Below are 25352 nucleotides of genomic sequence, written 5' to 3'. Positions count from 1 at the left end.
AAAAACAAAAAAAAAAAAAAAAAAAAAACCACCCCCCCCCCCCAAAACAAACAAAACTCCCCCCAAAAAACAACAAAAAAACCCCCACCAAAAAACAAACAAACGAAACTCTCTTGTCAGTGCTACCCATTTGGCTTTTTTTTAATTTGTTTTTTGGTTGGGTTTTTTTTTTTGTTCAAAAGAGTTTGTTTTCCATTTCCCATGCTATTACTGATCTCTCTCTGCTAACCTAATCTTTTCTCCTGTGGCATTGTATTATGCCCAACATAACATATTTGGCTGTAAATATATTTAAATGTGTTTGGAGTATTTTGTTTATTATCTTTGTCTTGGTAACTTATAGATACTCCTGTCTGTGGATGAACTATCTTTATTGCCCTGCCTAAATTTCCAAACTTTCTTTTTGGGTGTCAAGTTATGTTACATTTGATGGAGTCAGAATCCAGCTCATGAGGTTACTTCATTTGTCTCTCTGCGTGTTGTCCTTATCACTCCACACTAATGTACTGTTTTTCCAGCAGTTTCTGAAGCTGCAGACCAAGTAGTATCTCTGACTGAGGGTTTTTTTTTTACCATGTTCTATCACTAAAATCCATCCTTCTCAGCGTCTGAACAATCAAGACCCTCAGTCTTTCTTACTAGTCCTTGCCCAAAAGGTAGACTGTAATTAGTATTATAGCTTTATCTAATTGATTTGGGCTCCTACTATTTTTAAGGAGTATTTCCAGTCTTTACCATCAGGTGGGTTTTCTTCATATGCTTCTGCTGCTTTTCAGCTGGGGTAAAGTTTACTGTTAATATGTGAATAGCTATTATTTTGTCATCCTCATCTTTCCTTATGCCCTGCCTCTTCCCTGTTATTTGTAAATCCTAGTTTATTGGCTGACCACAGAGGTGCTCTGTGACTAATCTAGTTTCCTCGTTTTATTTCCTTGCTACTTTTAAGTGTATATAAACCCGGAACTAAATAGGTATTTCTCCAGTTAACAAAACTGTGACAATACTTTGTTCTATTGATTTGCTCATACCCTGTATGCCTTTTCCTTTTTAGCTGATTTTTTTTTTTTGCTTCTGTCTGGTGTGAAAGTATAATGCCTTACGTAATAAAGTTTGATTTTGACAAAGTCTCCTAAGTCAATCATAATTATACCATTATCCTGAGCTGAAATGTCTGTTTGGATTTCATGTTAATTCCTGTTCGTTTTCCTCCTTTGTGTATATGACAGCAAATGATAAATAAAACATTTTATTTTTCAGATCACTTTATTTCTTGTCTCTGCACCTCACATGGGATGTACATGTTTAGGTGACTAACTACAGGAACATCAAAATGCCTAATCTTGAACATCCAGCATACCCAGCAGCTACACTGCTTCAGCTGGAAAGTTTGGTGCCGTGTCGAGAATCCCAAGTATCCATGTTGCTGTCTATATTTGGAGAGGTAGTGGTTTTTTGTATTGTGTATTTGAACAAAACAAAGTTATTCTGGTGTCTTAGAGGGAAGAGTAGAAGTTTAAGGGTGTTTTTGTGGTGTCATTATGAACCTGTTTTAATTGTCTCTGTGTTGGTGGGGTTTTTTTATTTTGCTTTTGTTACCTGTCTTTAACATTAGTGTTTGACAGATAGACTCTATTAAGTTTGAATGTTGAAAGCTGTTTCGCAGCTGAAAGGACCCAAAGAAGCTTACAGCTGTTTGTGCCTTGCTGTTGCTGAAACCTGTTTTTTCCATGACTCTTCCATTTTTGCCAGTTCACTAGGAAGTTAATTTGTCTTCTCCGCTGGTCTGAAGTTCTGGGATATTTTTGTTTCAGAGGCAGTGTAGAAATTCTGTTTGGTTGTGACCTGTTAATTTAAAATTTGCATCCCTAAATTCCAAATACATGAAATTGGTCTGATTCTTAAGTTGTGCTGCTGGCTGTAAGATTTGGGCATCACTGGCTTGTTAATTGATTCTGTTACTGCTTGGGAAAGCTGTGGTAAAAAATAATGGAGATTTTTATCTGCAGACTTAAAAGCAGTTGATGTATCCATTTACAATCAGTTAACCAAATGGAAATTAGTACATTTCTGGTTCTGCCTTTATGTATAACAATAATAATTGCATCAAATTAGAGCATTTAAGTTTTATGTATTTATTGCAAGCATAGTGGCAAGCAATCTGAAAAAAATTGAATACTTAAATTCTTGTTAAATATGCAGGTTAGAGTATCTGCCTATCTTGCACGAGAGAGCCTTCATCTTGGATTACGTGAATGTCATTGCTTTTCATAAAAAGTGTCAAATTTATTTTTGTATTAAGTTGGTGTACAAGATCTTTAGAAAGGAGAAAAACACAAAAAGAAACACCTGTTCAGAATGAAATTAAAAGAACAAGTTAATAATTTTCCTTGCATCTTAAAAAACAAACAAACAACTCCACGAAATATACAGCATCAGTGCCATTAAATAAATGGAGGTATTATATAAAATACTGCCTTGGGAGAGAAGAACAAGCTCCTTTGCCATCTCTTCCACTAAACCATTTAATTCTTTTCTGTTTAATGCTAATGGAAACAAAAGCAGTTTGTAGTGTTTGCGATTTGTGCTTGCCAAGATTCTGATTCTGGTAGTTAACTAATTTGAATTAAGAGCCCATTGCTTTTCTCTCATTGTGTATTTTTGTTCTTTATTCATTTAGGATTTTTTTTTTTTGGTTGGTTGGTTTTATTTTTCCCATGAAAAATGTATCCTCATGTTATAGCAGTTTCACTGGTAGCTTTATGTGATACTTGATTCTTGGGACATATCCTCCCAGCATTTTAGTGAAGATGAAAGATAAAACTGGATCATATTGACTCTGTAATTGGCATTTTTTATATTTAATACCTCAATTTAAAGGATAGCTTTTCTTTTGGAGAGAAAATTCGTTGATAAATCTCTTATTTGTTGAATGAAAAAGAAGTGATGAAACAGTAACTTTTTTTTTTTTTCTCCTAGCGTCAGCAGTTTAGTTTTCCATCCATCTTTATCTATGGACATACATCGAGTGGGAAGACCTATGTGATGCAAACTCTTCTAAAGACCTTACAGGTAAGAGTATTCACAGTGGATATTGAATTTTGAATTTATTTGTGACAGATGGTCCCTCAAACTAGCTTCTGCTTTCTCAAAATGGTTTGTTTCCTCAGCCATTTCTGCCTTCTTGATTCTCCTCCTCCACTTATTCTGTGATGAATGCATCACTCTTCTCACTATTGCACTTCGGATAAAATGAAGTTGTACGTACTGAGCTGTAATATAAATCATAATAACTTTTCTAAGAAAGTATAAAAAGAAGCCAAATTTTGTTCAGCTGTCTAAAAGACACTTGTCACTGGAGCTATTTCAGGTTAAGTACTCTTATGATTCCAGTTCAATCTGAGAGTCACTTACAGTATCCCTTTTTAGAATCTTCTCTAATTCTCCTTTAATCTGATTTTACTTGTATATGAAGAGACTGAGAGAGTATATGAAGAATAGTGAGAAGAGTTGGCAGTAGTGGAATTTTGTTTTTCATTTGTTTTGTGTTAACAAATTCATTTTAATGATATTCAGTAGGATGTGTATGATCTATTTAAATGTCAGCCTAAGAGCTGAAACTTAGTAAAGTAGTTAAAAACGTTCAAAGCAAACATACAAGGTAAATGTGTTTGGGGAGGAAAAAAAAAAGTGAGTCTGAAATGGTGAAAATCACTGGGTGAATACCAGGCAACTGCCATTCTCTCTGATACTGGTACATGTTTTTGCAGACTCGGGGAGAATGCCGTATTCACTGCAGCAAATTTAGTTAGTTCCCATCAGCCCTCTTGTAGAAGCAGGAAAATCTGTCTTTGAAAAAGAAATAATGTTGGAATAGTGTTGCATAGGAACAATTGATTTAATTCCTGAACAGTAAATGATTATTCTTCTGCTTAATGAATTAGCTTTAAATGGGAAAAAGTGTATTGATAACCCTTTCTAGTATTTTAGTTTCAGAACCTGTTTGAAAATATGAATTTAATCCACTTAAATTTATTCTAGACCCTCCAAAACCAGCTTGAAACAGGATGCCATTCACAGTTTCTAATGTAATACAATTAATTCTCTGTGTGTATTTGTGTTAACAAAGCTTGGCACTGCAAGGTGTTTTGCTGGTGGGATGGATCTTATCCTCCTATCCTACTGCTGTTGCAGATTCCTCCTATTTGAGCATCATTTTCAGAAGTGTTAGGACTGTATGCTCTTGTTCAGCTTTGCTACCTAACATAAACTTGCTTTGGATTCCTGCTCTTAAAAAAAGTGTATGAGTAAGAAAGAAGCAGGTCAAGGAAGACTGGTAAGACAGATGTTGATGAAGTATGTGAATTGGAAACTGCTGAGAATTCAATGTACAGTTTTGAATATGGAGCCTCACATTCACAGAATCATCTGGTTGGAAGACACCTTTAAGATCATCAAGTCCAACTATTCACCCTGTAGTGCCAGGGCGCTAAACCACGTCTCTCAGCATCACATCTGCATGTCTGTCTGTCTGTTAAAGCACTTCCAGGGATGGGGACTCCACCACCTCTCTGGGCAACCTGTTCCAATGCTTCACAACCCTCTCTGTAAAGAAATTCTCCCTGATATCTAACCTAGGTCTCCCCTGGCACAACTTAAGGCCATTCCCTCTCCTCCTGTCACTTGTTCATTGGGAGAAGAGACCAACCCTGACCTCTCTACAACTTCCTTTCAGATAGTTGCAGAGACCGATAAGGTCTCCCCTCAGCCTCCTCTTCTGCAGGCTAAACAACCCCAGTTCCCTCAGTTGGTCCTCTTAAGACTTGCTCTCCAGACCAGTCATCAGCTTTGTTGGCCTTCTCTGAACATGCTCCAGCACTTCAACATCCTTCTTGAAGTGAGGAGCCCAAAACTGAACACAGTACTCAAGATGCTGCCTCACCAGTGCAGAGTACAGGGGAACAATCACTTCCCTCCTCCTGCTGGCCAGACTATTGCTGATACAAGTCAGGATGCTGTTGGCCTTCTTGGCCACCTGGGCACACTGCTGGCTCATATTCAATCAGCTGTCGAGCAGCACCTCCAGGTCCTTTTCCACTGGGCAGCTTTCCAGCCACTCCTCCCCAAGCCTGTAGTGTTGCAGGGGGTTGTTGTGGCCCAAGTGCAGGACCTGGCATGTGGCCTTATTGAACTTCATACTATTGGCCTTGGCCCGTTGATCCAGCCTGTCCAGATCCCTCTGTAAAGCCTCCTGACCTTCAAGCAGGTTGACACACCCACCCAACTTGGTGTCATCTGCAAACTTAACTGCGGCTCTACTCAGTCCCCTCATCCAGATCATTGATAAAGATGTTGAAGAGGACAGGCCCTGATATTGAGCCCTGGGGGACACCACTGGTGACCGACCGGCCGCCAGCTGAATTTAACTCCATTCCTAGGAAGCTGGAAGCTACAAACCCTCTTGTCCTCAATTGTTAAGGAAGAAAACTTGTCCTCTGGGAGAAGAGTTATATCCTTGATGATTAATGCTGAAGTTGCTGTGTGTTACTAACCTGAAGTAGGAGCTATTTCAGTTGCAAGGATTGCAGGCAGAGAATCCTACTCTTTAACATCATGTAAGAATCTGAACTAGAAGATTAGTATAGAATAGAATGGAAGTAGTGGGTCATTGTGACTGAATGCATGTTTCTTACAAGATAGTGTTGAGGAATGATGTGGAGCGGTATGGCCTTAAGTCAGTTGCAGTCTTTCTCTGATCAGTGTTGGCAGAGGGCTTTTATGTACTCTGTTCTTGCCACTTTTTGCAGCCTTCATTTGTCTGCTAGCAAATGTTTATATTCATGCTAGTTTTATTCCTTGTTCTAATTTTTCCCGAACCAGGTTTTGAAGTCCTCCCGAGTTGAAGGGTGTCATCACAGAAATTTCCATCTAAACCTGTTAGTGCCTGTGTTTTTGTCAGTCACATTGTTTAGGGATCTAAATCCAAAGACAGTGGCCTACTTCATGCCTTAGCCATAAATTTCCACTTGTGTGTTCTTATGGCCCTGATGCATTAGGCATACCCGGGGTGCACTTATGGCATATCTGCAGGACTGGATGTAAATCACGATGATTTTGTCCCTTTCCTTAAAAAATCTACAGAGGGAGGAAGGTGGAAGACAGTGTCATGATCCTCTTTTATGCAGTAGCGTTTCGTGCAATGCTTCTAACACTGTGCTACCTACCTACAATGTATCCAAAGGTGTGGCCAGACCCTGGAAGGGAACAGGATTTAAGCAGCAACTCTTTCTACAGATCAACTTCTTGCCGAGTAGAGGTGTCTCCTACATAACGTGGTGGTGTGAATCATTCTGAGACACCCAACTTTCCTCCTGCTATGGAGGAGCAGCGCTTAGAGTCAGTGCTTTTGGACATGTTGCTGCTTTCTTTTAATAGTGTTCAAAATCATTAGAAAGCTTTTTATTACATGCTGTTTGAGTGGATTGCTAGCATATACCCACACTTTCCCACATCTGCTGAATCATATGTCATATGTTCTATTTTAAGTAGAAAGACTGGAAAGAAGTACTTAGATTTTGTTGTTGTTGTTGTTATACACACACATTCCTGTATCAGAAGTTTAATTTTGCAAGTAATGCATATGTATCTCAGTGACTAATGTTTTCCAGAGGTTTTAGTGTTCAGTGTAAAACAGAGCATAAGCCTTAGCAGAGAGTACGGAGCTGTGGAAATAATCTGTTTCTTGAAAATGGAGTTGCAAGAAAATTATCTTTTTTGCATTATGTAGGTTTGCATACTGATGCTGTTTTGTAGTCTATAGTGTCTTTTTATTTGTAGACAAATGACCCAAACTTTTCAATAATACTAAATTACTATTTATAAAATGTATCACATACTCTGATTTTTTTCACATCCTGTTTAATCTGAAAAGATCTAGTTTTCTAAAAATGTTCAGCACAAGCAGGCTGATTACATGTGTCTGATGTAGAAACTCTTTGGCATTCACTGCATAGAAATGATAAAAACACTCGGTAATTTTGGGAAGCATGCTTCTAGATTATTTTCTTTGTAATATAAGTTTGAGAATTACAAATTATGGTGTAATTTGTAACACATGGCAGTATCGTAAAACAGTCCATTATAATTGTCAAGTGTTTCTTTGATATAAATGCTGTTTAGGGATTTTTGTGTGTGTTATTTCTCACGATTTTTAAATATAGATAGAAGATACACTATGTTTCATGTGAGGACTCAACAGATCCCTCTTCACTTTGTGGTGTATAATGTTTTGACTAGGTACACAAGTACTAATTCTTTTTTGTCAAGGTATTTTGGTTCATGTTCTATATTCTGTTTGCAGGGTGCGGTTTCTTCATTGTCTCCTCTGGAAGGGGAAACTGATTTTGGACTATTTACAACTGAAAAAGCCAAATAGAATTGTATCTTTTTTTTATCCTCTTCAGCTTCCTCACGTATTTGTGAACTGTGTGGAATACTTTACTTCACGACTTCTTTTAGAAGAAATTCTCTTCCAGTTGCAAAGCTGTTCTTCTGGGACAGTGCAGAATTCTCATATGTCTTGTGATACTTTGAATGACTTTGTACGTCTGTTTAAACAAGCTGTTGAGAGTCAGGAGCTTCAAGATCAAACATTATACATTGTAAGTAATTTTATTTTAGTGTTCTAGATCTGTTTCAGTTAAGAGGGTGTGAGTAATTTATCAATAATTTGTATGTGAAATATGTGCATTATAGATAAGTTTTCACAAAATTTTCCTGTGGACCTAATTCAGAATCTGTTGATACTGTTTAGATTCTTTATGTTGGTTTACTGACTTTATACAAGATTCTGTATTTTTCAAGGTTTTAGAACTTTTTATACACAAAAATCTAGGGTTTTTATCCAAACCTGGATAGCATAACTAATAATGAACATAAATTATGCTGCATAGCTAAATTTGGTGTGTAATAATATTACAAAACCTTTAAATATAAAGAGCTTGTTTTATAATTGGTAAGTCACACTTAGCTGTTTCCTTGTGAAGATGGCTTCACAAATGAGAAAGGAAAGGTGGGGAAGCAGGGCAGAATTGAATTATGGAGTATACAAATGAGCAGAACTGGTTGGCTGGAATAGGTTCAAGTTTGTAAGCATTAAGGAACTAAAATGCATGATTTATTCTGTAAAAGTGCTGTTGATACCTTACACCTTCAGCCACACTTGTTGCACTCAGAAACAAGAATTGTAGTTTTAAAATTAAGATGGAAAAAAAAAAAGACTGCAATGAAAATTTTGATTATTCAGGTGGAATAAGCAGGTTGGCCACAGGAGAAATAACCATAATTTAGATCACAGGTGTGATTGAATCATCTAGTACTAGAATGCTAGGTTTTGTTCTGGTTTTTTTGGTTGGGGTTTTTTTCTGTGATGGTCTTAAATATATAAAGGAGTCAATTTCAGACATCTGTAACAACATTTATTGTACTGAGACATGAACGTAGAAGCAAATTTCAGGCAAACAAGAGGTCTGAAGAAAGGACATAGACTCCTCAAAACTACTTTTTTTGCTGGCTCTCACTTGGTTGAACAAAATCTATTATCTTAAAAATAAGAATGCTGTAGTATTAGTGATGTGTAACTGTATATATGCATTGTGGACCTGCAGAAGACATGGACTGAAATTTCAGCCCAGCAGTAGGAATTAAGGTTTTTTAAAAGAGGTCACATTGATTATTTTAGAAAACATGGAAGTGGTTTAAGATTAAAAGCTTGATGACCCTGGGTAGTCACTCTGTTGCTTTATTTCTCGCAGTGATCAGCAGGCATACTGCTTTGTTTTTTTGCAGACAAGAAGGTCATAAGTGCACTGAACATTCTTCATAATGTTTCACAGGTTATAGTTAAATTTCATTTAAAAATACTGAACCACTGAGTTAAATAACTTCATGTTATATTTAGTGGAAACAGTACTATCTCATACTTTCCTACAGCTCGCAGGGTTAATAACTTTGACATCCTTATTAAAAACTGAATGGAGAAAAAGACTACCAGTACTTACAATAGATGAGGCTATATATAGATAATTAATTGTAATTTACTGTCACAAAAGTGGTGTTAGTATCCTTCAGCTATTCCATAAGAACAAAATTTAGCACTCAAAGAACCTTTAGGGAATTCCACAAAATATTTTAGATGGTAAAATTTTACTTTCAGATTAATATTTGAATTAAAAAGCTGTTCTACATCAGTAAAGAATGCTTCGTGTGTAATATGAAAATTAGTATCACTCAAAGTAGAAAGTTCTTGAACAGTGGTTTTTGAAAGCAAACCATTAAATACCTAGAAAGGTTCAATTGTGTCTTGTAAATAGTCGCTGAATCAGAAGAATTAAGTATTAAATTACTATTTCAGTTCTGTTCTGCATGGGAACAGCCAGGAATGGGGGAAATCAATTAACGTATATTAACCTGTGTCATCTCAATTCATTGTAGAATGGTTCGAATTGAGACTGATGGAAGACCAGCATGCTGGTAACATAAACTGTCAATGCTAATTTATTCTATTTCATTTCGGTTGTAAATAATGTAATATTTCAGCCCAATTGACTCAGAGCAAATTAAGATAAATGTTTACTTTCAAGCAAAGGATTCTAAATGTTTCTCTTAACCCAAGCTCGGGTGCTGAATGCTTGTGATTACTTGTGAAAAATAAATTTATTCATTCTAACTACCAGGAAAATCGGAACTAATATAACTTGTAGTCATTCATACATTTACAATATTTAGCACTTTAAAGAAGTAACAAGCTGCTGTTTTTAATGTAAGTCAGCAGACAGTTCTAAAACATATAGTTTTAAAAAAAGCTGAAGGCTGACTAATCTGTCCTAAAACTAAAGAATAAGGTGTGGATTTATAGGCCTGTGGGTAGGCTGTTTCTGTGAACTACTTGAAGTACTCCACAAGCTAGAGTCACAGTATATTTTATCTGCTGTAAGTAGAAACTCTAGTTTATTTCTTACTTAACTAAAAAGTAGAATCTACTAAGGTCAAGACCTTAAAGTGCTCTGTTTGACTTTGCATGTCACTGGGTCCAATAAGCAATTATTTTATTAGTAAACATATGTAACTTCTCTTTGGTCAGTAATCTAAAGTAGCCTTTATCCCTCAAGTCATTTATTATATGAAACAAATGCAGATGTCAGTATAAAATCTTGTGTTGTATTGTAGTTTTAAGTAAATTCCCAGAAGTGCGAGCTGTTATGGCAGAGATACTGCTCTTTCAGCTTGTTTTTCTGTATGGTGCGATTTTGAAATACCGTTTTCATAAAATGTTTCTTGGTTGTCCACATAAAACTTTTTCTTGTGGGCAGCAGAAATGATAGATGTTTTGGTGTGGGAAAGAAATGTAAAAGGATATAAAAATACAATTTTCTAGGGACCTATAGTTTCTCTTTCAACAGCAGTAATTCAAGAGAAGTAATGAACTTCAGAAATTAGATTTATATTGCGAGTAGTAAATAAAACACAAAAGAAATGTGCTGCTGTTTTTTCATCCCTGTCAACATTTTAAGTGTTCTGGGAAGATGAATTTTTTTGCCAGAAAATTGCCATGCATGTTTTCATGCTCCTATATTTTTTCTCTAGGCTTCAGAATAAGTTGTTTAGATAAAGTGTTTCTTATTTAAGCTGTGCTAGGATACGTATTTGTTTGTGCTATGCCAGACTAGTATACAACACAATAAATCCTGTACCTTTCTAGTGTGCAAACTATGGCAAGAAAAGTTCCTTTCAGAATTCAGTTCTGTAAATTCCAGATGATAACTAACTTCTTTGAAAATATCAGCCCTTATTCCTGAAAAATAATTTAATAGTGGGAAAAGACAGCTCTCCTATGCATGTTGATACAGTGTTGCAATACTACACGTGATTTTTTAATAGAATCATTTTGGACTAAAATTGAAGTTTTCAATGGTTGTTAATATCATGGCTTTGTTACTGATGTTCTTGACTGACACACATTTTCATTCTTACTGCCATAAGGAGTGAAAATGTTGCTTGTTTGGGGATTGTATCTTTTTTTGGATAGCAGGGCTGCTTGGCTTCCAGGAAGCACACTTGAAGCAATAATCTCTCTGATGTTGCTTGTTTAAGGAATCTTGATACTTAAGTGGTTTCTGCTGTCTAAGAGCCATTGGTGAGATGAGTTTCCAGCAGTTAAGAATTTTAAGTCTTTATGAGAATGGAAGGTGACATTGTCTATATAAGATCATTGTTTTATTAAAAGGTACTGGATAGAGCAGAGCAGCTGAGGGAAATGGAAGCAAACATCCTGCCAGCATTTCTCAGGCTTCAAGAGCTGGTAAGTGTCTAACAAAAAATTTATGTATGTTTCCTACATAGTGAAAGTAACTGAAGGTGGTGTCTGTCCGTATAGGCTCACAAATCAAGATAAGTGATTCTTTAGATGAGAAAAGTTGCAAAATTAATCCTCCTCTGCCCCTCCCCAATAATCAGCCGGCTGCGGTCAAAACTAGAAACCAAACCAGAACGTTAGCACGGGCAAACTCATCTCACACTCTAAATTTTTTTTTTTTTTAATTCTTTTTAATAGTGTCTTGTTTATGATACATGATCTGTTGTAGATTCTTTTGAGGCTGGCATCAGATACATAACTGTCTTTTCTAGAATATTTTTGTTTTTGAGAAGAATGTGTAAGAACAACTTTTCTACTCTTCATTAAAAGTTTTGTAAAAATTGCAGGAAAAAATCTCAGACAGACTCAGGAGAAGCTTCGACATAACTCCTGTTGGCTTGACACAAATAAATAAACAAGCCCCTTTTACAGTTTGTCAGTTGTTTGTGTGGGAAGCTTCTGAGTTAGCTGTTGGTTCAGAGAGCTCAACTACATTGAGTGAATTCAGCATTGGAAGTGTGAATTTGCAACTAGAGAAACACTTGTCTTCCTCAAGTGTCCCCTATGTGAACTTCACATCATGGCATGGTGGCTAGTTTGAGGATGGTCGATAGACCACCAGCTGTTTAATTGTGGCTCGAGCTGCACAGAGCAGCAGCTTTGAATATGCTTTATAATGACAGAGAGTTTTTACACTTCTGCTAGAATTGTGCCACAGTTATGCGTCTGATTGGAATAAACCACTGACCCTCTCTCACTTCTGAAGTATCAAATCCTGTGGCTTGGAATAAGGAAAAATGGTGCATTCTCTGAAAAGAAGCTGAAGACAAAACCAGACGATGGTGGTACTTTGGAATGTCTGAACATGTGAATAACTGAAATTGTGCTTATTATCTCAAGACTTTGGTGTGGTACTCTTAATCTTCTGGTGACATTGATTTCTCTGTTTCCTGAATGAAGACTGATTCACAGCTGTGTTCTTAATCTTGACAGCTGGTGCATTTTCTGTCTCTTTTGGTCTGTTAAGCCCATGTTCTACGTTTTGCTGCCCCTGAAGCAGAAACAACCTGTTGTGCAAGAGAAAGGAGGAAAACTTAGGCTTGTGATTTCTGTTCAGGGACCAAAAAAACCCATAGGCTAAGACTTAAATATGCTAGAGAAACACCCTCAGCGTTCCTGCATGTTGAGATTCCAGTTGCTTGAATTCTGGACTGAGGCTTTGTAAAACCATTGTGCAGCTGATATTGCAGAGGAATATTGTAGGAGCAAGTCTACTGCATCTCTTCCTTTCCTGGAGTGAAAGGAGGGAGACAAGAAACTTCATCAGTGGTGAAAGATTTCATAGGACAGGTGGATCATTAGTGAAGAATAGGTCATAGGATGCTCAATTTCCATGAGGATTACAGTGGGAAGTACCTAACTTTCATATTGGAAGGTGTATCAGGAACTGTACTGAAAATACCTTGCTACTTTCTCACCTAAAATGCTAGGAAATCCAAGAGAGGAGCACAATTGAAAGAAACCTACAGAAAGACGCTCTTGTTAAATGAAAAAAAAAATTCCATAAAAATAGATAAAGAAGAAACAGGAAGGAATATGGGTGGGTTCTGCTTTGGTAAGAAGTGAGAAGAGTAAAAGACAATTCTCCCTGAATTTGAGGGAAGAGGACTGGCATTTAAACTTTTCTTTCAAGCCATTCATAGCTCAGATTAATCATTGTCAATTCAATCAGGGTACTTCCTTTTATTTTCTTGAGGTACCTGAATAGTTTTCAAATGCCTTTCCTGAAGAACCATATTTAAAAGCGTCTTTTGCTATGCAGAATTTTTAGTATGGTTGCAAAAAGGAAGAATGACACATCATCTGCACAGATAGTTAGCTTCATAGTAAAAAGCTGATATGTTGAAGGCTGACCAAAATAAGGAGCATTTTTTAATAGGAAGTGTTTTGTTATCTATTGACCAAAACATCAAACTCAAGGCAAGTATATTGTCAATACAAACTTGGTTAAAAAGAATGTTACTGCATACGGCCCTTGTTGGTAACTAGTAAAACAGTTGGTAGAGTACACAGTTAATACTATGTTTGTGTTTCAGATGGTTTTTGTTTGCTTTCACAGACCAGCTTACTCTTAAAATAAGTACTAGATAGCTTGGTTCCAAAAAGCACTTCACTTTTTAACTCTTTCCGTTTGCTCTGAAAACTCTTGGGTTAACTAGCAATGTAAAATGCTGTCCTAATTTTGGGATTAAGGGATGGAAGCTTCTCGGTATTGTCTAGTACCAGAGCTCTGTCATCCCGCAAAGCATTCACGTCAGTGAAATGGTAAGGGATGCAGAGAAAGCTTGTGTAATTATGAATATTTGCAAATGTATGAGCTTCTTGATTAGGGCAGCTGAAGCTTTATTACTATGCTAGTAATTTGTATTAAACTGTAAATTTAGTGATTTTTGTGGAACATAAAAGTCAGATTAATATCTTTTTCTCATTGATATTATAACGTGAAGTGTTATATTTTTCTTTCTCTGCTTATCTGTCACTTCCCTTTTTTTTTCCTTCCCTGTATAGACTGACAGAAATGTGACAGTTGTCCTGCTCAGTGAAATAGTATGGGAACTTTTCCGTCCAAATATTGGATGCTTTGAGCCTTTCACCTTGTATTTTCCTGATTACAGCATAGGTAAACTAACTCTTTAATCTACTTTTTGGGGGTTGAATGATGCTTTGTCAAACACCATCCAAATGCTTTGTTCTATGTTTACCAGTATGCCTTCTACAAAATCCAGAATATGTAATAGCTACTGGAATGTAAAAGTCTGTATTCACACAGTCTCTAAAACCAGCTTTTTCTGCTTGCCAAAACATGTCAAAGTAACATTTTGGTTCTGTTATGTATGCTGTTTCTTCTAATTAGTATAGTTTGTGGATTTTGGAATTTTTTGGGTGATTATTATAGTTTGGTTTTCCACTTATAAAATGTGGTCAGTTTATTAGGTTAGCTTTAAATAAGCAAAACTTATTTTTATTTAAACAGGACACCTACAGAAGATCTTGTCACAGAATCATCCCCCAGAATATTCTGCAGATTTCTATGCTGCATATATTAATATTCTGCTTGGTGTCTTCTACATGGTCTGTAGGGACCTGAAAGAACTTCAACATCTGGTGAGATGAGCTCCTTTAGAGTTGTTGTTTTGTTTTGGTGTGCTTTTTGCCAAATGAGTTCTGATGGTCTATATTTATTGTTGAATTTTGACAAGAAGGATATCGTAGAATGTTTCGGGTTGGAAGGGACTTTTAAAGGTCATCTAGTCCAACCTGCCCTGCAGTGAGCAGGAACATCTTCAACTAGATCAGGTTGCTCAGAGCCCATCCCATGTTTCCTGGGATATGGGGCCTGAACCACCTCTCTGGGTAACCCGTTCCAGTACCCTCTCTGGGTAACCCTCATTGTCTACCCTCTTAAGAATATGTTAGCTCAAAATGCAGTTTCCCTAAAAATCACTCATAAAAGTTGCAGTTGTTTTTGGTGGCTGTAAAGGGTCTCCATTGCTATGTAGTTTTCAGCAACAAAAGCTGCACTAATGAGATCCCAAACTGTGTGTGGTTCTCCTAGCCTAGATCCTGGAGATTTCTGAGCTCAAGCCATTCCTCAATACCAGAGAGCAGCTGAGAAGACTAGGCTACCTATTTTCACATATTGATATAAGGAAGTAAAAGTGATGAAACCTATTCTGTCTACTGATGAGTATAACAGAAGCAATTGCTGTACTGTACCAGTTTGTGAGGGAGCAACTCCATTGCAGCCTTGGTTAATGATTTTTTTTGTTTGTTTGCAATTCAGTTGGAAGAAGTAATAGTTACGATTTTACTTTCTCAAGGAATGATAGGCCTCACTGTGCTGCTTTTCTCTTCAACTTCTTTTTATGTGTGGTTATGTGACTTCACTCAGGATGACTGTAAGGGTTTTATGAGACTATGCAGGGAGATTAGAAAGGCTAAAGCCCAGCTTGAGCTTAGTCTGGCCACTGCCATAAGAGACAACAAAAAATGTTTCTATAAATACATTAACAGCAAAAGGAGAGCTAAGCAGGGTCTCTACCCTTTGCTGGATGTAGGGGAAAGCGTAATGACCAAGGATGAGGATAAGGCTGATGTATTGAATGTCGTCTTTGCCTCAGTCTTCAGTGGTAAGACCAGCTCACTGAGTGCTCAGCCTCCTGAACCAGAAGGAAGAGATGGGGAGCGGAATCAAGGCCCCATAATCCACGAGGAAACAGTAAATGAACTACTGCACCAATTTGATGTGCATAAGTCTGTGGGGCCAGATGGAATCCACCCAAGGGTTCTGAGGGAGCTTGGCTGCTCACCAAGCCGCTTTCCACGACTGACTAACAGTCCTGGCTAACGGGGGAGGTACCAATCGACTGGAGGTTAGGCAATGTCACACTCATTTACAAGAAGGGCAGGAAGGAGGACCCGGGGAACTATAGGCCTGTCAGTCTGACCTCGGTGCTGGGGAAAGTCATGGAGCAGATCATTTTGCATGCCATCACTTGGCATGTACGAGACAACCAGATGATCAGCCCCAGTGAACATGGATTTATGAAGGGCATCTCCTTCTGTGACAAGGTGACCTGCTTGGTGGTGAGGGAAGAGCTGTGGATGTTATCCGCTTGGACTTTAGTAAGGCCTTTGACACTGTTTCCCACAGCATTCTACTGGAGAAACTGGCTGCCTATGGTCTGGATGGCTGTACGCTTCACTGGGTAAAAAACTGGCTGGATGGCCGGGCCCAAAGAGTGTTGGTGAATGGAGTTAAATCCAGCTGGTGGCCGGTTGGTCACCAGTGGTGTCCCCCAGGGCTCAGTATCAGGGCCTGTCCTCTAACATCTTTATCAGTGATCTGGATGAGGGGATGGAGTGCAGCTGCAGTTGAATTTGCAGATGACACCAAGTTGGGTGGGTGTGTCAACCTGCTTGAAGGTCAGGAGGCTCTACAGAGGGATCTGGACAGGCTGGATCATTGGGCCAAGACCAATAGTATGGAGTTCAATAAGGCTGGGTCCTGCACTTGGGCCTTAACAACCCTCTGCAACTACCTGAAAGGAGGCTGTGGAGAGGTCAGGGTTGGTCTCTTCTCCCAAGTAACAAGTGACAGGAGGAGAGGGAATGGCCTTAAGTTGTGCCGGGGAGACCTAGGTTAGATATCAGGAAGAATTTCTTTACAGAGATGGTTGTGAAGCATTGGAACAGGTTGCCCAGAGAGGTGGTGGAGTCCCCATGCCTGGAGGCCTTTAAAAGACATGTAGATGTGGTACTGAGGCACGTGGTTGAGGGACCCTGGCAATGCAGTGTGAACGGTTGGACCCGATGATCTTAAAGGTCTCTTCCAACCAGATGATTACGTGATTCTATGACGTTTCTCTTACTGCTACCTTTTTCCTTGCATTGACTTCTGTAATCCCCACATAGCCTTCTGTTGTATTTCTTTTCTGGACTGTGCAATGGAATGCCAGACAGTTGCTTTCAATGTTTGAAGCAGTAACTTCAATTACATGGTTTCAGCCTGAATTTCTATTGTTTCCTGTTTATTAAATGTAACCTGCCATCCCACATTCGTTATACTTTATGAATTGAACTTAAAATTTGAAATGTTTTCCTATATTGTTTTAGAGTGTAAAATTTTTGCTTGATTTGCCTACTACAGAGGATTTTAAGGTAACCGAAATGCTATGAGTCAGATTTGTTGTGCAGTTTTGCAGAAACATAGCATTTTAATTTAACTCAAAGGCCTAGAGAACCAAGGATTGAGTTAAATGCTTGCATTGTCTCTCTTCTGGAATTAAGAACCAAATAACTAAGTCAAAATTCCTGCGTTACAGTCATACCTGATGGAACAAAAATACATTGAAAGTACTTGGAAAAAGGAGTTTTAACCGTCTATCAATAGTAGACTGTAACAGTAAACAAACTAACAGAAGAAAAATAAAAATTACTTGACAGTGACCTTTACCTAAGAAAAGCTGAATGGCAGTAACAATTATCAGATTATTATTTAAATAACTGTACTGTGTACAAAGAAATCTTACAAATTTGAAGTGATCAGAGCTATAGCCAGTGAACAGTGCTAGCGAGATGACCTGAACGTCCTGCCTCCATTTCCATCAGGAAAACGTAGCTAAACTTCAGCTGAAGTTATCTGTTAACTATACGAGTTTGCTGATGGAGACACAGATAGAAACTAGGGTCACAGTTCTTCTAGACACGTACTTGAGTGGCTCTGCTTATCAGAATAATTTCATTAGCTTTTAGTGTGTTTGTGTGTGTGAGGAAATATTAACATTATGAAAAGATTTACATAATTGGACCCTAAATTCTTTTTGTGCTTGACAAGTCTCTTCTGTAGAAGGTAATGACAGAAACATACAACTGTCTGTAGGCTTCCAAATAACTCCATAGTGTCTAATATAAATTCTAAATGTATATGTTCTGCATGATTATTAATAATACATTCTGGAATTATATTGGATTTATATGTGAAAGTTATTGCTTTGAGTTCTGCGGCTAGCAAATAGATTTTAAAAGGTGCAGTAGCACAAAAGGACAATGAAATGTAAGGATTGTTATCTTAGAAAATTCTGTGTGATACTGATTTAACCATTTTAGGAAAAAAATCTAGATCTCTCAATTTTACCTTAGGCAAATGGAGTCCATTTGAATATGGAATGTGTTAGCAGAATTTGGATTTTGGATTGTGGGGGGCGAGGGCTTTTTTTTTTTGGCTCTTTTTTTATGTATAATTTCTGCTTGTGTGTGTAAGTAAATTTGAACATGCTGAACTGCTCGTGGAATAGAAAGTTATATCCAAAAATGGAGTAAAAAAACTTCATGAACAGTTTTTTATTGGCATTTATTATATTTAATTACTATTTTATTAAAAAAAAATTCAGTTGCTGGATACAATGAACAGATTCTGCTGATATCAAAACCAAATAACCTGTGACAGATTACTTCTCTTTGTATTGTAATTTATAGAAACACTGTGGTGTTTTGCAATCTAATGTCTGGAAGCAAGCGGCATGATTTTCGACTGTAAAATAATTCATTGTTTTTGCAACACAATTTGTTAGATTCTGTGGTTAGATCATATACATATATATATAGTGCCTTTTAAATATGCTGTGCTTTTTACTTCCTATAGGCAGCACTCAATTTTTCTAAGTACTGTGAACCGGTGGTCAGAGGAGAAGGTAAGCTTCTGTCTTTAATTTGAGCAGATGCATGAGTGTGCAGGTACCCTCATGGTTTTGGGGAGGACTTCGCTTTGGTCCTTGTGTTTTGACCATTTCTCTGGTCAGAACAGCATTGCCGGTTCTAGTTGCACTCAGTAGGCAACATTTGCAGCAGAAGCAGTAGATGATGTTTGTTGATGGTATTTTATGGAAGTGAGATGGAAATACTGTGAAAATTTGCTTCCCCCCTATAAATCTTTCTCTTCACCACCAGGACTTCTGCAAAGTAGTAAGATAAGTCATTTCTCTGTCAAGTCTAAGAGAAGAAAATGAGAGCAGAGCTTCTGCCAAATTGTCCTAGAGTCTCCCAGAAAAAACCGCAGAGAAACAGCCTTGCGTGATAGCGAGTGCTTGCAGATGGATGATGATGTTGCATCATCCTAATAGAGCATTTCAGGGTCAGGGTGTTTTGTCATGCCTGTGGCTGTTCAGGTGTCAGAGATAGAATTTTAGTGTTGTGAGTTAAATGTTTAACAGAGTTGATTCTGTCTTGGTGCAGCAAATGAACGTGACACTCGCAAACTCTGGAAGAATATTGAACCTCATTTGAAGAAGGCAATGCAGACTGTTTATCTCCGGGAAATATCCAGGTAAATTGTGGGGGCGAGGGCTTGTTTGCTTTGGTGGTGTTGGTGTTTTTAACAAGCTTCCTCTCTGAATACTTTCTCTCCCAGTTATGTTTCATAGCTAGTGGTTTTTTTTTTTGCTAGATAGAATCTTTTTTCTTTTTAATGAGCATTTATTTCTTGCCCATATCATGTTAGAAATAGAGGAGGAATTTTTTAAACAAAATTGTTATTTGTAGTATTTTAAGTATTTAATAAATGAAGCAGTGGCAGCAGGTTGTGTTCTCTTTTTTTCACTGATGGACATGCAGAGATCCATTTTTTGTTGTGTATGAAACAGCCAAGCATGGGAATCCATCAGCAGAATGTATGGGCACAGTTTAAAAGGAGCTTGTCCAGTTGACAGATCCTCACTGCACCGAGATGTGTGCAAGGCCTAAAATTCTTATGAGACAATACAGGTTTTGAATACCTGTGTTCCTTAGCTTTTTTTAGCAGAGCTAGGTTTGTACATTTACTGTGCTTTCTGATCCCTTGTTTTCTTGTCCAAGGGAACAGTTTTCCTTATATGGAATTACCATTTTTGACCGCATTAGAAGTTGGTGTCCTGCTGGTAGACTGAGTTTCTCTTGGCGTGGTTTTAGATTCCTTGTTTATTTCTTAAGTTGCTGGACTGCTAGAAGAAAAGATGATGGTGTTTATTTTTAATGGTAATAATTGGCTCAGATTTAATGCCTTCTGCATCACTGAGATTAGTGGTCTTGATGTTACATCATGTTCAGAGAGATAATTCAGTAGTGTTTGATTTCTTTATCTTGGTACAAATGCAATGACTTTTCCTGTGAATGTCACTGAGGCCAATGAGTAGTCTGGTAACAACCTCGATGTGTAATAAAAGATTTTACTAAATGTTTTAAAAGAGTGATCGTGGCTCCAAAAAGAAAATTGAGTTTGCTCAATATGAGCCTTCACTGCTCAATAGGCTTCACTGTACAATGAGACATTATTCTATTTGCCTCAAATACGTATTTATGCTCAATATTGGTCTTCATTACACAGCGTTCAGGGTCTTCCTGACTTTATATTGTGTAATTGCCTACTCTAATTAGAGTGTAATCTAAGATTATGATAAAAATAGCTTATGAATTATTTCCATAAAACTACTTTTCCTTCTTTACATTTTTATTTGATTATAATTTGGAGCTTTACTGTTTTGGATTTTTTTATTATTATTATAAATTTCAGCTTTCTGCACAATAGCTCCAGGATTTACCTCTGTGTACAAGTAAATGCATGAAGAGTTAAAATGACCATATCAAGTTTTCTGGTCACGGAACTGTACTTTGGCCTTTTCCTGTACTTTTAAGTTATAACAGGAGAAATTTGTTGTTGGCTGTTGTGCTGTCTGAACTCAGCTGAAAGTGAAGCTTTTTATTCTACCTGTAAAACAGACAATGGATAAATACTTTGATAGTTTCATTGGTCATTTATTATAATTTGAGCATTAAATCAGCTCTCCTTAAATTGTTTTCATAAGTTTTATGTCTTATGTCTGATAAACCCTAATATGTGATAAGTCACAGGATTTTGGCTCATAAAGAGCTCTAAAAAAAATCCCTGGTGCTTTAACAAAGCTGGTTTTCATCCCTTGTGGTATAAAAAATAATGGTCTAATACCATGACATCTCTAACAATGTTGTTCCTTAAGGGGAGTTTTGAAGTGACGACTTTTCCTATTTTTTAGGAAACCCCAAACAAGTTCCAGACATTTTTCACTGACAGAAGGTTCCATCTTGATGTCTTCAAAGTTTTTCAGCGAAGAATGAATATTGCTTTGTTTTTTATGTAAACTTCAAAACTACTTTATGAAGTAATTATAGTATTGTTCTCACTAGCATGAACAGTTATTAGGCAGATAATCAAAATTATCAATGTTTTTACTTTTTATCCAGTTCTTCATGGTTCTTGAAGCTTAGAATGGTGTTGATTAACATCCCTTTCTGCAGTTTTTTCAAATACACATACTAAGCACATAATTGAAGCTTACGTGCAAGGTAGTAAGACTTGGTATTTTTAATTATTCTCTTACTATATCCTAGTCAGTGTCACAGAATTTGAGTATTCATATACCAAGAAGGTAATTTTTCCTAACTACCTAAAAATACTAGACTACTAAACTAACTCCTAACTACTCCCTAGTCTAACTAGACTAAAAATTCATCTTTATTTGCATTCTCTGTCTTCTAGCACACAGTGGGAGCGCTTACAGCATGATGACGGAGAGCCTAGCCAGTTGAAAGGTATCAGATACAGTAACCGTAGGGGCTTGTAATGGGAAATGTGTACTTTTTCAGATCGACTTGGTCACTGTTACCTGATAATGTGTAAATGAAATTATATACATGATGCTACTTCTTGGCATTCAGTTACAGTTCAGTCTAATAATATTTTTTGAGAATAAGGAAATAGTTCCGTAAATGATGCAGTACTGGCAGACCAGAAGAATGGAGTAGAAACAGATATTTCTCTATTAAACTAAATTGACTATATCTAAGAGTTTATTTGGTGTTTCATTGTGTAATGAACATGCAATACAAAATGATCCCTTGATTGTAAATGACCTTTTGTGCCTACATGAGAGGAAACTATTCTAGCTGTGTAGGATGACTGGGAGCTCTGATTCTTAAATTTTAAACATATTTAATTCCTTGATTTTTATTTGCTTGTATTTGTGGATTAAATTGTAAAGGTAACAGGTATTCCACAGAACAAGAAACCGTTGAAGTGAAAATGTGTAAGCAAAGAAGGCACAAAAGAGGTGCTTTAGTGGTCTCCATAATTAGGCAACTGATGAAGTAAGGTTGTTTGATCATCCTATTCATATGCATAAGTTGTGTAAAAGAAGCAACTACCAAAACGAGATGTAAAGGGAAAAAAAAAAAGGAGTAAAAAGTAGTTCATGTGTGTTTGTAATGTGTGAAACTTTAATCTTAATGTAGTATATATGTAGCAGGCTAGGTCAACTGGATCAAATTTAAAATTTTGAAAACATTTTCTTCAGGAAATAAAGTCTAATTTGAAGTTTGTGAATATTTAGAGTGGGTTTTAATGACTCATAAACTGTTTGTTTATTTTATAGGACTTTCTGCACATACACATGTGGAACTTCCTTATTACTCCAAATTTCTTCTAATAGCTGCTTACCTTGCCTCCTACAATCCTGTTAGGACAGATAAGAGGTTCTTTCTTAAGGTAATGAGATCTTTTTCATAATGCTCCTTACATAGATACCTGAAATTATATTCCCCTCTTGCATGTGAACCCTACCAAATTTCTGTACAATAAAGGTGAACTTCTAAGGTTTTTGAAGCAGGGACTGTGAAGGTGTTTCAGTCAGTGATATTAGGTATTTTTACTGGTGAAGCAGAAGTCACCATCTTGCTACATGTATCTCTGATAGCAGCTACCCTTCATCAGGTGCTAAGGTAAATTTCAGAAATAGCTGCATCTCAGAGCCCAACCAAACCAGCACTTTTGGGGGGGTGTTCAAGTTGAGTGTTTTTATTAATCATATGGATTGTAAAAATAGATGGTTTCATCAGGTTTGTAATGAGATTCAGAGTAGATTACAGAAAAATATCTTCTGGAGTGATTTAACTAAGGACTGCAAGACAGCAAAAAGAATGCAAAAAAAAAAAAAGTGATTATTGAGCTGCTAATCTGCACTACTGGTGTAGGTGCTAGGCTATACTACAGCTGAAGGTCGTCACAGTTTATGCCAGCCTGGAATGCTAACAGCCTGATAAAGCAGTGAAGGAATGATTAGTAGCACTTCTATTAGTTATGCAGAAAATTCAAGAGCTTTGCAGTAGATCGAGAGAAAAGTATGGTTTTGAAAAGTAGTGTTTTCAACAGAAAAGACTAGCAGTCTTTATGAAGTCTTCATTTTATCATTTTAATAGAAAATAGGTTTAAAAACAAACTGAAAATTTCTCACCTCTTTGAGCTTGTACAGAAATAGGGCACCTGTTCACTTGCTTAGAAACACTTTTGATATAACTTAAATACCCTGTATGGAGATGCCAGCATAACCTTTAAAAGACATGAATAAAGCTTGTTGCGATTTATCACTATCATGTTGTGTACCCTCAGAGCTGATCCCTTTCCACTCCGAAAGGTCTCTACCACTGCAGTCTTCATTTCAAAGGCGTTGGTAAAAAGATTACTCTGCTGTCTCTAACTACATGTGATATATATTAATTGAAAGAACTAATTTTTTTTTGTTGGCAAATTATTTAAAGGGATCTTAAAAGCCCTGTCTAATATTAATCTCTTCTGAAGTCAGTCAAGAAAAGCCAGAGTTACTGATATCTTCCTAATATGGCTGAGTACTGAGGTCCACAAATCCCAAGTACAAGATTTTACACATTACCATGAAAAAAGGAATTCCTTCACTTGAGATATCTTTTCCTTGATTCATTGAATATGCTTATAAGGTATACTTATTAACAAGGTATACTTCTCAAGGGTGTGGAAAAACTCATCAGGTGCTATTTCTCTCTTAACTATCTCATCCTATCTTACACGTCATCTTCCCTGTCTCTCTTTACCTTTTTAATCCATTCATTTGTAACATCTCATTTACTATATCTATGTCCTTGTCTTGCCCCTTCATTTTCACTTGAGATACAAGAATGCTTGATGATTTTCTTTGGACAGTCTTTCCTTTCTTAAGGCTGCTTTAAAGCAGTGCCTTTTTAAGTGCTCCTGCACTTTGAACTGTCTTGGTATTGAATTGATTTAGTTCCTGATTGTCATTCAGTGGTCATTCCTGCCAACTTGTGTACCATTTGAATTCTAAAACAGAGAAGATAAAAGGTGAAAATTCAGCTGGATTTTATACATGGATACGTTTCAAGAATGAAGTAACCATCATTTAAACTTCTCTGTATAGAGAAAGAAATAAATCTCTTTCATTAGATGATTGAGTGGGAGGAGAATGGTTGCCCAAAGTTACAGTGAAAACAAATTTTACTGCCTCTTCTCATCAGTCCCCAATGAGATCAGAAAAAAATTATTATGCCTGTCACCAAAAAATAGTAGTGTGGTGGTTTTTGGCTTTGTACCAGTTGGGTGCAAAGCAGTAAGGCAAGTATGATTTTAGGGCTTCTAGCAAGAAGGATTGCTAGTAACATCAGAGACAAATACTGGAGGTGTAGTAAAGAAGCAGAGCCAGACTAGTGTACTACCATATGTAGTGCAGAATTCTTCATTGACTGTTTTGATTCTGTCTCCACTATAGAAGGAACATAGAATAATTTCCTTGTAATATTTCCTCTCTTCTGTTTACAGCATCATGGGAAAATTAGAAAGACCAACTTTATGAAGAAACATGAAAAGGTATGTGTTTTGTCTTTCTAAGCTGAGCTTGGAAACAAATACTTTCTTTCTCTGGTAGTGCTGGTTTTGTATTTTGTTTTTCCTCATTGTTTACTGCGGAAACAACAGAATTGCATAAGTAACAACTATTGGTGCATTTGTTTCATACAAAACAATTTTCTCTATGATAAATACATTTTTATTTTATTGAAATTTAACTGTAGCGTATATTTACCTCCTAAAGCCCTATTTTAGTGTATAACAAAATGTGGCTAATAAAGCTAGTAAAGGACATCATACGTGGAAAAGACAGATACCAGAATTTCTCTTAAAGATGTTAGAATAATGGATGGTTAGTAGTGTTGAAAGTCAAGTCACTGATGCAGTGAAGTATAAGAGTTTAAGATTGTGTGTTGAGGCTTGGAAACTTTACACTGCCCTCTGTTGTTTAGGATTTCATCAAACCATTATAAACTATCCTTTTCATGGTTATAAGTAGCTCAATATCATTGATCTCAGTCAAGCTATACCACTGAAATCAATTTTACTGGCAGAGGCTTGATGTGCTAGGAAAAGCAAATACCTATATGTGTATTTGTAACTGTAATGTAAAAAAGGAATCAAATATTAACATTTGTTGCTTGTTGACTGTTTTTTAAACAAATCTGTAAATTAAAAGCTATGCAGACTGCACTAAATTCC

At 36.8% G+C, this 25352-nt stretch overlaps 1 protein-coding gene across 1 annotated transcript; it reads left to right on the top strand.

Annotated features, from left to right (window-relative positions):
• Window positions 1-1255: 1255 nt before the first annotated feature.
• ORC5 (origin recognition complex, subunit 5) lies at window positions 1256-24671 on the top strand (the record flags this gene model as incomplete). Its single annotated transcript, XM_010144856.1, has 11 exons — window positions 1256-1441; window positions 2977-3069; window positions 7461-7658; window positions 11282-11356; window positions 13979-14090; window positions 14445-14575; window positions 18615-18663; window positions 19205-19295; window positions 21519-21571; window positions 22411-22523; window positions 24624-24671. Coding segments are annotated over exons 1-11 (1074 nt in total), but the record flags the coding sequence as incomplete, so codon positions are not given.
• Between the last annotated feature and the right edge of the window lie 681 nt (window positions 24672-25352).

The sequence above is a fragment of the Buceros rhinoceros genome, unplaced genomic scaffold, assembly GCF_000710305.1.
Source record: "Buceros rhinoceros silvestris isolate BGI_N320 unplaced genomic scaffold, ASM71030v1 scaffold3581, whole genome shotgun sequence".
In the NCBI taxonomy this organism is placed as follows: domain Eukaryota; kingdom Metazoa; phylum Chordata; class Aves; order Bucerotiformes; family Bucerotidae; genus Buceros; species Buceros rhinoceros.
This window is presented reverse-complemented; position numbering and strand designations above follow the sequence as displayed.